Raw genomic sequence first — 14099 nt, 5'->3', positions numbered from 1 at the left:
TTCCATTGAGTCACCATTGAAAATAATTTAATTTCCCAAATTTGCAAATTAGCAAATTAGCAAATTTAAAAATTTGGAAATTTGTGCATGTTTCTATATTTCTAATTGTTTAAATTTCCGAATTAGATCATTTTTAATAATTACTGAAAATTATTTTTATAAAATCGAAGAAAGATATCCCTAGATACATACCATAATTGATAAAGGAAATTGAATTTGATCGTCGACACAGTTCTCGATTGGTGGACAGTTTAGACAGAAAAATGGAGAGAAGAGGTCAGAAGCAAAAGTGGAGGCTCGTATTGTGCATCGCGTGAGATGTTTCGTCGTCCCTTTTCGACCGTGTTTCCCTTTATTTTTATTTTTCAAGGAAAATTTATCGTTCGTTTACTCATAGCTGTAGTAGCACGCGGTAGCCTTGGGGGAAAAATTGCCGAGTGTCCTCTCCATTTTCTTCTCGCTCTCTCAACCTCTGTCTTTTCTTCTTTTTGCTTTATTCTTCTACGATTCGTGATTTCTATCTTCTTTCTTCTCGCATTTTCTCGCAGCTAGAAAACGTTATATGCGAGGTCGAAGATATAAGAATGTACGAGGTATGAAAAATAAAAGTGTGAAAATACTGGGACAGAAGTTTAAGATTGAAAATTGTTAGATTTCAAAGTCAAATTGAAAATTGAAATTTCTAATTTCTAATAAAATCCTCTGAGCGATCGCCGGATGGATTCTTACGTGGGAGTGAAATTTTCCGTCGACGAAGTAAAATTGAAGGGGACGCTCTTTGATGAATTACAAAAGGGACATCGTCGGTGTGCGGCAACGAGGTACGAATTTCAATCGTACAAAGACTTTGTTCTGGTCGTCGCCGTGGCCGTTTTGTGACAGAGAAGACCACCGCGAACGGTGGGTGGAACTTAGCTCAGGCGTGATCCGGCATAATGCGAGAGCAATTTGTTGAATGGAGTTAATTCAATAGAGGTCCTCGAGCACGCCTCCGGTTCTTGGCGGGTGCAGCTTCTGGTGAACGTTAACCTCCTGCACAGCTATCGCGCTTCTTCGTTTGTCCATCCATTCAGACAGTGCACACGAATCTCCCTTTTTGCTAGTTTAGTTAAGCGTAACGCTGCCTAAATCAGGTGTAATTTCAGGGAATTAGAGAACAGCCCCAACCATTGGATCGTTCCGTATTAAATGATCAATTTTGAAACATAAGGAGATTAAATGATTTTGTAACATAAATGGCATTTATGCTACAACAATTACAAACTTAATCTTCTAAAATCCATCCATTTAATACGCAACAACTTAATATCGTGTACGATTGTTAAAAATAATTTTCTTTAATTTACGCAACATATTTCTGATAATGAAGCGATTACAGTAAGTTATAGGAAATAATAGTGGGCATAAAAATTCGCGAAATAACCTGTTTTGTAGAACGTCAGGTTACGAGTTCGGTGGATTTCTATTAAGTCATTGCGCTGGTTGGAAACGCAGCCCCCTTATCAGTTCGATAATGCACAGCGTCGACTTTTTATAACCGACCAGCGTGTTGCGAGTGAACGTTGGTTGCAGTTTAGGTTTGTAATGAAATTTAAATGGCAACCACTCTAACGGCCGACAGCAATTGCTGCTGGCCAACAGGTCACGTTACCTGGCTTTTCTTATCGAGTCTCGTGCACAACTTGCTCCTACCACGGCTAACTAATCCATCCTTTCTACCTACTCATCGTCACGTGCGTTTTTAACGTTCCCTTTCCGTCCGTTCGCTTAATCATTGCCTCTTAGGCAAAAGCTTTCCACTCTCTGCCACGCTTGCGCTCGTTTCAAATACGTAAATAGGAAACAATTATTGAAGGAGGAAGTCTGACATAATTTCACGACATAAATCTGACGAAAATGACTACGTAAGCGGTCCATTAATTACCATTGATTAATTAAATCAAGCAATGATCCAAAGTGTAACTTTAATTATACATAAATCTCACAGCCAGACAATTCTGAAATATATTTTGCGACGAAATATAATTTTTCAATCCTCTCTTTTCTCACCAGTGTCTCCCCGTCTATTTTCTAGAAGCCGCGACAAGATAAGCCGTGATTCGCGGATCCGTCTGTTTACTCACGGCACTTTGATTAAAAAGGAAGGCGTGAAATTCCTTGCTAACGAGACCGCCACGCGACGCCCGAGGATTTTTTAATTAAAAAACCGAGGGAATACTCGAAACGAAAACATTCAACATCGGTGGCAATCGTGAGCGACGATCTTTCAACGGCGTCGCCGGCCGGGAAACAAAACCAGGTCGAAAACAGTGAGGTACCTCGTGTATTCTTTCGTAGAATGCCTCGTAGCGAAATTACGAGGTGAAACGGAACGACGTGAATCTCGTTAAGGTTGCCAACATTATCTCTTATTTGCGGTGGAAAAAACAAGAAAAACAGTCGTATTATAACGCCTGTCCATCTGTTCGTTTTGATGGCTACGTAGCCGGTGGCGGTTTATGTTTTTCCTCCCTGGAAATGAATCAAATTAACTCATTTGTTAATTTTGTTTGATGGATTATTTCAGATAATACATGGACGTATTTGCAATCGTGTAGGTGTTATAGAATTGAAAATTCATTTATGATGATTTATTAAGTATAAAGTATGATTTATTGTTAGGATAAATTTTCAAAAATTCTTTGAGTTATTTGAAACTTAACGTTTTCTTTCTTTTCTGTTAGCCAATTTTCCGAATTGATTTTCAACGGTGTTCACTTGTTAACATTTCACGTCATCAAATGCAAATGTAAATGTGTGCCGAGGCTCGATCGAGCGTTATCCTGTCTCCATCACGAGATTGACGCCGTTTACCTCGAGTCATCGAGGACACGGCGCGAAGGGGTCTTTGTTGCATAGATTGTAGCCAGATGCGGATGCACGCAGGAAGCGTATAAACACGCGGTCCACACCGCTGCGAACCTCCTGTCTCCGCCATGACTGATGACCGGCATTACGATTTGTCAATAACAATTGTCCCGGGTATAACTGCATCGCGCAAACTGCAACTGATGGCTAACATCGATTGTTCACGTCCACCTAACTGTCCGCCAACCGAACTGACCCATAACCCATCCGTACCAAAAATCTGCTGTCGACAGAACACACCCGACCCAGAAATTCCAGCAAATACCCTGGAAACGTTGTTCTCCATAATATCCTCTGTCTCTGCTTAGCAATGATACATCGTTCGGTTAAGTGGACGAAATGAAACGAAGATGATTTTATTCATTAACCATGCATCTTTCATAATTTTCTTAATCCGTTCCAGTACATTTTCAGTGCATTTATTAAGATAACCTTAATTTATTAAAAATCTGATACAATTCAAGGTGTAGGTTAATTTTTAAAATAGATTTTTAGTAAAAGTTAATTCAACCACATCACGTTCATAAGATTGGCTAAAAGCAATTAAGAATAATACAAATTTAATTAGAAACCCTTCCACTCCCGGAATCTCTCCGTACCTAATTATAATTCCAAAGTCCGTGTCCGTATGACATTTTGAAGCGAGGAAACCGCAGAAGAAAATGCATCTGTCCGTGTATATCCATGTCACGTTCTAATTAATCCGCGTTAAAGAAACCACGGTTTTTGCTTTATCAGATCCATTTAGTATCTCGTAAAACATCTGTGATTTTGCGTTTGCTTTTCAAGATGGAAATCACGTGCGAGCAAGCATCCGGAAAAGCGACGGAGCGAACGGACATTTAGAGATCACGAGTAACCACCCTCAGCTAAGATGACCCTGTTCGAAGCGAGGTTCGACGTGGCTTTCGGGGTCGGGATATCGCATTATTCCCGGCTGAATGGGGTAAATCAGGATCTCGTAGAGTTTCAACGTGGAATCGACGCTGCTCTCGGATTGCTGATGCCGAGAGGATGAGGATTGGTTGCCAGCGGCTGCCTTGGGAATTCAATTACAGCTACGGAACAATGACAACCGCGCCGGTAACGAAGGGATCGTCACCGAGAGGTCAGCGGTGTACACGGTATTTACAAATGCATATCCGCTCCTGCATCGACATTTTTTTACAATTTATTCCGATCTTGTTGCTCCGAATCTCTGCAATTTGGAGGAATGTAAGTTTCGTCAGGAAACGAGTAGGCGTAGATTTACTCCCTTAGACTCGTGAATTTTATAATTTGGGGGACAAATTTACATTAATCAATTTTAGCTAGTCTAAAATTATTCACCGAATTTTAACAGAAAGTGTGTTTGTACCTCATTCTTGCTTGTCATCAATATAGAAAGGGGTTGCGGAATTAAATCCAATTTTGAGAAGGGGTTGATATATGAAAGGGGTTGAAAGTCCCTGCCTTGAAACATTACTATGCTCACAAATGCTACCTTTAATGCATTCAATATCATACTTCACTTTCAAATTAAATAATTTGTTTTTCCAAAGACGATCGAGTAAAAAATTTATAATTAAACGTCATCGGAATTTTCAAGGATTGCGTGAACTTCGCAATCGGGATTTATGGCGGAAGTGGTCATCCGGGTAAACATCGGTTTCACAGAGAACGGCAAGAGGGAAAAAATTGACAAAGAAACAACCCCTTTGGCACGGTCGAGGACGAGTTTCGTAATTACGTTATGGAGAGGAAGAGGGGATGAAAAGTAGAAGGGTGGTTCTGGCTCACTCGCACGATCGACCATGCGTTTAGGAACAGCAATGGATTCCGTCAATAACCTCTTTAAAAGAGACTAAATTCATTATTTGCCTTCTATTCGAAACGTTGGCGTGTTGCCCACTTTTTCTGAATTTCCTTTTATACCCTCCTAAAGGAAGTTTTGATCGCAGGGTTACTATGGAAGGGTCCTGGATAGAACCTGTCCAATCCAATATTCCAAATCGGATGTATTATTGATCACGCAGTATCAACACTGCACGTTTATTCTTACTTCTATCCAATGAAATAACAATTCTTTGTAAAATTATATAAATGTGTGATAATATTCTTTGAAATTTTCTTTTACTTATGCTGGCGAAATTTTATCAATATTTTCCTATAAATATTATATAAATGACACGTTTAACGTTGTGTTTCCAACACTCGTGAAATGGCTGGGAGAAATATCCGTAAAACTATTTTCTGCTGATGATCATCGCGTCCATGGTTCGCATGGTTCCCAAAGAATTTAATTTTGCTGGAAAAGCCATTATGTAAAAGACCCGTAGCGACCCTTCCTATGTACGGCAACAAAAACTCTCCTGAGAGCATCTATGTAAACCGAACGAGTTTTTAATTGTACGAGCATCACGTTTTAGGTCGTACGTTCGAACAGCCAGGGGTCACTTTGTCCCCAAGGGGTTGGAAAGACACGTGTGGTTAGCCCGTCAAGATGTTTTCCCGTGACCCTTTTCCGTCCCCCTAATTGTTCTCATATTTGACAAGCGACCTTATCTTTCCATACCTGTCCTGAACGAACAGCCACCTACTAATGCACACTCGCCTTTATGGACATTCACATGCAAATGCACAACCGGCTGTCTATACCGATTCACATCGCTTTTCTTTTTTTTCTTAGTTGGTCATTTTAAACGTAGAAGGTTAGGGATGCAAATTAAGTCAATGTTAGAAATGCATATAACTGCGTGAAAGAATCGTCGAATGCAAATGCAGGTTCTAGTTAAAATTCCCCTTTGTGGATACGTGTGCTTAGAAACACCTCTCTGTGTGATCTCTGATAGTTAAAGGAGACACTGATGGATAGGCAGTTCCACAATTTGAAAATTTAAAAAAATTAGAAATTTCTTCAAGTTTCAAAATTCCCAAACTTGGAAATTTATAAATTAGTAAATTTGAGAATTTGATGTATAATGGGTTTCAGAAACTAATATAATAGCGGTTATGACTGTAAAATAAGTTATGTAAGGAAAGGTTAAGGTACGATAGGAATGGTCCGCGTTAACATGGAACTCGTTAAGGGATTGGCATCGTTGGAGGGACGACGAAGGTAGCAATGCGGATTGCGGAAGCAGTCGCGAGCGTTTTCGCGCTTCGCAGCCGCAGAGCAGTTCGAAGTTGCCATTCGGAGCACGTAGATTGCTAACCTAACTTGTTTAGCGGTTTTAGCGGTATTTGATTAGTTGAGTGAATTTCCGAACAGTTTCAGACCGCTCGGTGCTTGGCTTCGAGCTTCTAGCTAGAGATCGGACGACGACAAACCTTCGACGAATTTTCCATGTGCACGTCGCGTAGCGTAGCGTAGCGTCGCGTCGCGTCGCGTCGCATCGCGTCGTCTGACTGACGCGTGTGTAGGTGTATGTACACAGACCGAGTATCAACACTGCGTTCTCTCGAAATTCAATGGAACTTGTAAACTGGTCGAATTCCGAAATCGAAATTTAGTTGCTTACCTTGAGAGTAGTTCATGTCCTTCTTTCATGTACCTCGATGATTACTCCGGCTCGGAGTCACGATCACACGAATACACGTCACCACCTGAAATCAATTCATTTACTTCATTAGCAACACCTTCGATCATTTCTGTTTCACAAACGTGGCTACTTCGTATCTATATCCTATATAATCCATTTCGAGTCGCATCCATACAGCACTCTCCCTTTTTCCTCTTATTTTACTGCTTCCCAAACTTCCCCATTATATCCTCGCTGCCTTAGAAGGGCAGACTTTATCCGATTATTTGGTCCATTTTCCTGCCATGGCACAAATGCATTCTTCGATTACCGCCTCACCCGATTGTATTTTCTTAAGTGGTATTTGCTAAGACAACTTTGTCCACTTTCTTCTAATTGTCCTTCTATGTGTCATTCTTCTTCGGACGAAGACAAATGTCGCCAAACAGACGTCGATTATCTTAGCAATCTGAATGAGTCAGTAAACAATGGCTTTCGATACCAAATTTTTGAAGAATTTTCCAAGTATTACTCTTATTGGATATTTAGAACAAATAAATAAAATTCTATTTTATTTAATTTAACTTTTTAATTTTCTCCTTTAAAATTATAAATCCCTTTTTATTGGTTAACACTATACATCTATACGGTTGTTAGAGGTAGCGTTCCAATTCGTTTCATAAGTTGCTAATTAGCTCGCCAGATGAACACGTAATTTGCGGTGGTATTAGCCTGGGTTAGCCAATAAATCCTTCTCGTATATTGCCACCACTAAGGAGATTTAACGGGTCTGCGTAACCACCCTCGTGGATACTTCGATTTTCCAATTGGTATTGGTACTTCGTACAGAACAATATAGGCTAAGCAACAGCTGATAAATAAAATCACATCACGAAATCACGAAATTTGTTGCAATTTAATAAATATGAATTTTTTTCATAATTAAATCGATTTCCATAAGATATATGTCGTTGAAATTTATTAAACAGTGTAATTTATTCACTAATTGTACATGTAATATGAGATAGAAGGACAATGGAAGCATCCTCAACTTTAACGTCCAACAGTGTTGATCGTTAGGTCGATGTAGCAACATTAGCCAAGTATTAACCTGAAATGAACGTATAATGGTGGTGTCGGGGATTTGATGTCAGCATCAAGGATCGGATATCGTATGGCGTTTACCAGCATGCATGTTCCAAGGTATTGGGTTTACATTATATATGTATGTTCGTAGCGTCGTTAAAATTAAGCGATATATCGATATGCGCATCGAAACGTGGTACTAGTATCGTGAAATTTAGTCATAAAGTTGGGAAAATGTATTTCAACAATTCCAATTTCAATTAACAATACTTCTGAATTATGAAAAATGAATTGTTGGCCATTTTTTCTTCTAACAAAAATCGAATAGTTATAGGGCTAACTGGAACGACCTCGTACAAGAAATATCCTGGTAGGTACAGCCCGAGGCTGGAATCGATCAATTTCCATGAAGCATCGATAAAGGGAAACGGGTCCCAAGGGAAGCAGTATAGGTGGGGAGCATTCAAAATGAATTCACGAAAGGCGGATAGGATTCTTTAGGCCAACAGCAGCTTGTTCGCCGGGCAATATGGTCTGGACATTTGCAGGATAAAAGGTTGAAGGTCGGTACGCGAGGTATGTAAAAGCTTGAACGTTGGCGAGTCGATGGACCCTGCTGGCCTCGCGAACCTGAAGATGGCCGAGGAGAAAAATTGAATTATCATAAAGAAATTGCGTCCGAATATTTCGTTCGGTTCTATTGAATGCCAACGAGTAGATGAGAAGGCATCGATAGGTTTTTCCAATATCGGCCTCGAGGACATGCATCGGGAATTTTAAGAATCAAGATCATCTTTGGACTATCGGACTACCGAGATGAAAATTAAAGAATCGATCTTGTAAGTTGCGTTTTTTAAACGTTTCAGTTGTTGCAAATCCTTGTTAAATATTTTCAGACTTCAACCAGGTTGGGTTAGAATTCTTTGTAGCAATGCACTCGATTGTTCACCACGAGTTTATCTCCAGAAATTTAATGAACTTTCCAATTACATCCTACACCATTTCGCCGGCCTCTAAACTTCTATCCATCCCCCGCTGGTTCGAGATCAAACTTTCACAGAAAATTACACGCCCATCGCCGATCGTTCGTCAAAGGGACGTACGTTTCCTTTCATGGTCCCGTGTCTTCCGTAGCCGGTGAAACGCAAAGAGTGTCGAAAGTTTCGCGGGAAAGTTTCCCGTCCAAGTCCGAAAATGCGTCGTATCCGACGGCAAAAAGAGCAGCAAAGGAGGAAAAGTACAGCAGGACTTTCTCATGAGCGAAAGAAACGAGGGAGAGTTTAAAGGCCGTCTCGTGAACCGATGATGGTTCTTCGCCCTTTTCGGTACACATACTATACGTATAAAACTCTGAGCTTTTCAATAAGCGTAAACTGTGTCCTACTCTCAATAATTATAAACATTTAGTTCATTTAATATTTCCAGATATCCCTGAGTCGTTCATCTTTGATATGCTTACGTTTCCTTATATTTCAATATACATATATTTAGCTGCGAGATAAGCGGTTTTCTTAGATCCGCAGAAAAAGAATCTCCAATCTCGAATATGAAACGAGAATTTCATTTCCCTCTGCCTAGGAAGGAGCTGACGTAAGCGGTGGGTTCTTGACGACAGAAATTAAAAGCGCTCCGTTGATCCCATTAATCTTGAGATGATAAAACGATTAGCGATCCTAATGGAAAGAGATATTGAGGAAGCGGAGAGGAGCGGCTCCGTTCGAGAGCCGAACGGATGAAAAATTCTTAAGAAGCAGCTCGAAGGATCGTGGAATACCTGCGAAATAATACTATTCCATCGTAAATTAAAATGGAAGAGAGAGAAAAAAGTCAGATATTCAATTTCGTATACATAAATTATATTCGATTCTCGTTTATCCATCTAACGATAATCCCAAATTTTCACTTTTGCAAGTTTTTAAATTTTCCAAATTTCCAAATTCCCAAATTCCCAAAATACCCAAATTTCCGAATTATCAAATCACCAAATGCTGATCTCAGAAATAATTATCTTCATTGGGGATAGATTTTTGAAAATAACCGGGGTCTGTCACAGGATAAAGCTCTGTCTGGTACAACTGTAACGAAAGGCACACCTGATTAAGAATGCACCCCTCCAAAGATATCCATGACCCCATGGTTGGGGTTGGTGACATTAATAGCGACTACCGTCCAAGATCCGACCACCTCAAGGCATCTTATATTTAATTCAACGTGACCACTAATTCACTCGGACGCATATTCAATCATTTTGAGGTATATAATGTACGTATATGCGCCCGTAATGTCTTTATTCTCGTTTACGTTCATTTGGGTTAATAGTGGAACGATGTGGGTAACCGGAGAACTGAAGTTACTTCTGTAGAACCAGTTAGAGCGATGGAACTGCGTTGTGGAAGTACATTGTTTATTCATTTGTAGCTACGTATTCTTGTGCAAAGCTATTGCGGGATAATTTAACGTTATGATTTTAAAGGGAATGCGTCTTAAAAACAGTCAGAATTGTAATAAAATTTTCTAGATTAAAATCCACCCACTATGTTACCATTTTTTCACAAACCAAATAAGTTAATAAAACCATAGAGAACGAAAAACAAAATAAATGAATGATAGAAAACAATTATTTTAGTGGAAATTAGACTTGCAATTATTTCATTTCGAACAACAATGAGAAAATTAATCATGCGTTGTTATCTGATGTTCTTAACAAACGAAATTTCCCATCTAGGGAAAATTAATATCCAGTCGTTTGATGAAATCGGAATTATCGTTCAATTAACTATCGGTAGGACACGTATCCAACAGAGGTACATTATTGGATCAATCGATTCGGTACTGAAGTCAATAAATGGTGTAGTTTGTAATGCCAACAGCGTGCGATTAATAATTACGATTAATTAGGGAATCATGTCGGATGCTGGTAACTGGGAACATTTGTAGTAAAAGCAAAGTGGATGATGAGTCCTTATTTGATGTACTCTGATGTTTGTGTTTCATCGAGCTTCAATCACCGTCACTTTTAGTTGATGTTACCAATACGGTTACCTAATTTACAGATATCTTTATAGATAATTTTTTTTCTATAACAATACCGTATTTTTTTTTTTTTCATAATTTGCAATTGCATTTTAAATTACAATTGCTTTCTGACGCATAAACGTCGACCTTAATTTATAGACCGTCACATGATGTTCCTAATAAATTCAACCTCAGATATTTATGACTACGCTTGAAGAATTTCAAATAGATTCCCTCTGTTTCCTCGTTTCTTTCCTCTGACCTATTTCAAATAACACAAGTTTCGTATTTTGCATATTTTATTGTGGAACAAAAGTTTATTTAGATAATATATTCATCGCACTGTTTTTTTCACGAGATAGGTTTAACTCGAGAAAAGTTTATAATACTTCAAGACTGTAAGACCTTTTCCAAGATATTTCACTTTCAAGCAACGCCACTCTGCCACGGGGTTCCACGACAATGACCATCAATATATTTCACTGATTTTTACTTTTTTTGTCATAACTTTAAAACAATTGAAATTTTATATCTACTAATTTTCCCGTATTCCGACGTTGCCTTCGCTGATTCATTTTTAAATTCATTCGCCTCCTGGTTCCCATATCCTGAGCTTTCTATCGCCTCGTATATTCTAGTCGGCTCTGTTCGCAATAAGAATGGCCCGGTTTTATCCGACGAAGGCGGCAGCTGTAGGAGGCTGCTGGAATGGCTGTTGGTCCGCGTCGAAGCGGCGATTTCCAGCAGCACGGAGACGCGGCTGCTCGTCAGGCGGAATACTAATTCGGGATCGCAGATTTACAGCTTCTTAATTTCGTAGGTAGCTTTATAAATTGGAACAGCGTGGCGCGTTGAAACGCCAATGCAACGACTTCGCCAACCCTCGTTGCTTTACTCGTCCACCCACCCCCGCCTCGAGACACCCCCATCGTTTGTCCCGTATCGTCGGGAATACTAATGACCCGGCAGTAGACTAATAAAAATTGTTGCGACGATTCGTGAGCGAAGTAAATGCAGTCAGCATTTGTCTCTTTACCCGGCGAGCGGGGCAGCTAATTTTTCATGCGATTTCACATCTGTGCCGACTGAAATTTCTCTGATTCTCTCGCATCAAGGCACTTTTGATATTTTCTATCGAAAATGCGAACAATGAGGCTCGAATTACGGTATAAATGTAGAGAACACCGCAACGCTTACTTGACCAACGAATTCTTCCATCCTTTGATTGTTGAAGCTTGGCCGGCAAAGGTCTGCTTTGTATTAACGCAGCAAAATTTGCTGAGAACCTGACCAAAACCCGTCGTAGCCGACGTATTAATTAGAAGCTCGACCTTAAAGCACCTGCACCGGGCTCTAGCCCTTAAAGTACCGCACCCGCGGTCTGGCGAATTCACTGCTCGGATTTCACGTAGCCAGACTGGAGTTTAGTACACCGTGGGGGTAATTATTCAAGCGGCATCTCCCATGGCAAGGGAGAGTCACGCAAGGATACAACAGGGTGCTGGGGCTCGGTTGAACAAGGACCAACCACCGCGGATGGTGGCAACCTGAAGAGAGGCTTTCTCACCGAGTCATCCATCACTCGGTAACCTACGCGTGTAGACGCGAACGCTCGGAAATAATTGAGCAAGCAACGAGAGAAAGAATTTCCAGGATATTTCTGCAACCGTAAATAATAAATGACCTTGTTGAGATACAACTTTTTCACGGATTTGTTTCCGCGCAAGCATTCCCAGGGATAATACGCAGCATTATCACTCAAGTTTACATTTGTAATGTACGATTTGCAGCACAGAATAATTAAAAATTAATTCGTATTATCCGTCGCTTCAAGGGTACTGAATTTGGTGTTAATGGGTGTTTCGCGCAAGCATTTTCGATAATGCAAGTCAAGGAATAATTTCTGAGTAGAAGGAAGCAAGCTAGCGAGCCCTTCCAATTTAACGAGGTAACTTGATATTACCCGATCCTACCTAACCTATACCGCACACCTGAACGAGATTGCGAAAGTTTTCATAGAAAGTAACGTCCATCCATAAATCGTTTGGCCGTGACTCTGCGCGATTCCCTATGCATTCTTTTTTCTTTCTTTTATTTTTCTCTGCAACAACGAATGAAAATTTACATGTAAAGTGCGTGAAATGCAGCTTTCTCTAGTTTCGAACGCGATGACGTCTTATGACGCCATCCGTAGTTGGAGCGCTTTCGTACGTCCCCAACTTGAAAAATGGAATTTTGGCAGGGGTCTTTTTTCAATCACCGTTATCGGCCAGTTGGCAAGCCTGCCGTGAAAAAATAAAGGGACGAGTAAGAAGGCAGACGAGAGTCGATTGTAATAGAAGGGAGAAGACGAAGACGAAGACGGGATCAGCTCGCGAAACTGAATAAGCCTGGTCTGTTTCTTTGAGGTCGAGGCAGACGACAGACCGAACCTCCGAGACTTTAAGTCTCGGCACGTCGCCGATGAATGGCCTGACGAGACTCCGCGAGACTTTGTGAGACAATCGCTGGGGAAATCTGGGGGCCCTGCTGATCTACCCTTCGTCCGTGTCTCCACTCATCCTTCTGTCTTCCGATGTATATACTCTTACGTACTGTCCCGTCCTATTTCGTTGACCCGATCCCCCCTGCTTTTTGTCCCACAGGTCTCGCCTGCCCCCAACCACGTTTAATCGTACGAACGTCTTGCGATTAAATTTCACCGCCATGACGAACGATTGTCTTGGGTCAGTGACCCATGGTACACCAACACGTTTCCCAAAGAATTACAATACCAACGTTTCTTAGGTTTATTATATTTAAAACACAACCAGCATAAATATTCTTCTTTTTCCTCGGATTCTTGATCCTTAACAAGTTTGATGACGAACTTTTATTAGGTTGCGAACGAACCTTATATTTTTCCCTTTCTTGTTATTTTCTTCATTACCTGTTTCCGTGCAAGAAAATTTTAATACCCCCTCGTAACTTCTCTGGCGGGTAAGTTTTATTTTTTTTAATCTTTGCGACAATGGAATCGACGATGGTTTTTCTTGGAACGAGAACAAGTCTAGTATAAGCGACTACTTGGAATATTCATGAAACAGAGCAGCGACTTTAGTTTAAGTTTTACCTTAAAGAATCTAACCGTGTAGTATTTAACTTTTCCCTTCGAATAAGTTACCTACGTACCGTGTAAGTATGAAAAGACTTTGCGTCTATTGTTCTTCTCTCAATGCAAACAATTACGTACAATTCAAACGCGTTCTGTACAATATTTTCTTAATTAACAACAAAACCTATTCTAGCTCTCAAAGAACGAATAATTTCGTTTAAAAAATTTCGAAATAAATAAATTATTTCAGTCGTGCACACGAAATTGCCCGTAGCGCACTCTTGTGCACGCGAGCATTCGGCTGCCCTACGGGCAACTAAATTGATTGCTTAAATAACTGCCAAAAATCGGTCTCAATATGAACATCATGCATACTGTATTTCTATCTATAAAAAACATAAAAATCTCTGGAGTCACTCTATATAATATTCATATCTGAATTGAAAAATTGGCCATCGAATATGTTGCTAAAGCTTCCAGTAAATCACGCATAAAAA

General features: G+C 40.1%; 1 protein-coding gene and 1 long non-coding RNA gene across 10 annotated transcripts in view; one reads left to right on the top strand and one right to left on the bottom strand.

The window, feature by feature from the left end:
• Ten-m (teneurin transmembrane protein Ten-m) overlaps positions 1 to 14099 on the bottom strand; it is a 329037-nt gene that overhangs the window by 231087 nt on the left and 83851 nt on the right. For all 7 annotated transcript variants that reach the window (XM_076688653.1, XM_034331391.2, XM_034331392.2 and 4 more), the window contains exon 2: positions 6408 to 6492. In XM_076688653.1, the coding sequence (XP_076544768.1) occupies positions 6408 to 6423 (16 nt within the window). In that variant the 5' untranslated portion in view covers positions 6424 to 6492. The remainder of the gene's footprint in view (positions 1 to 6407; positions 6493 to 14099) is intronic.
• On the top strand, positions 7990 to 10069 carry LOC117607572 (uncharacterized). 3 transcript variants are annotated; one of them, XR_004582195.2, is made up of 4 exons: positions 7990 to 8332; positions 9072 to 9319; positions 9547 to 9746; positions 9813 to 10069. It is a non-coding gene; the product is annotated as an uncharacterized LOC117607572 (long non-coding RNA). The 3 variants fall into 3 exon arrangements; XR_013062263.1 differs by adding an exon at positions 8390 to 8818 and having other exon boundaries at positions 9072 to 9746; XR_013062262.1 differs by having other exon boundaries at positions 9072 to 9746.

The sequence above is a fragment of the Osmia lignaria genome, chromosome 6 (genome assembly GCF_051020975.1).
Source record: "Osmia lignaria lignaria isolate PbOS001 chromosome 6, iyOsmLign1, whole genome shotgun sequence".
Classification (NCBI taxonomy): Eukaryota; Metazoa; Arthropoda; class Insecta; order Hymenoptera; family Megachilidae; genus Osmia; species Osmia lignaria.
This window is presented reverse-complemented; position numbering and strand designations above follow the sequence as displayed.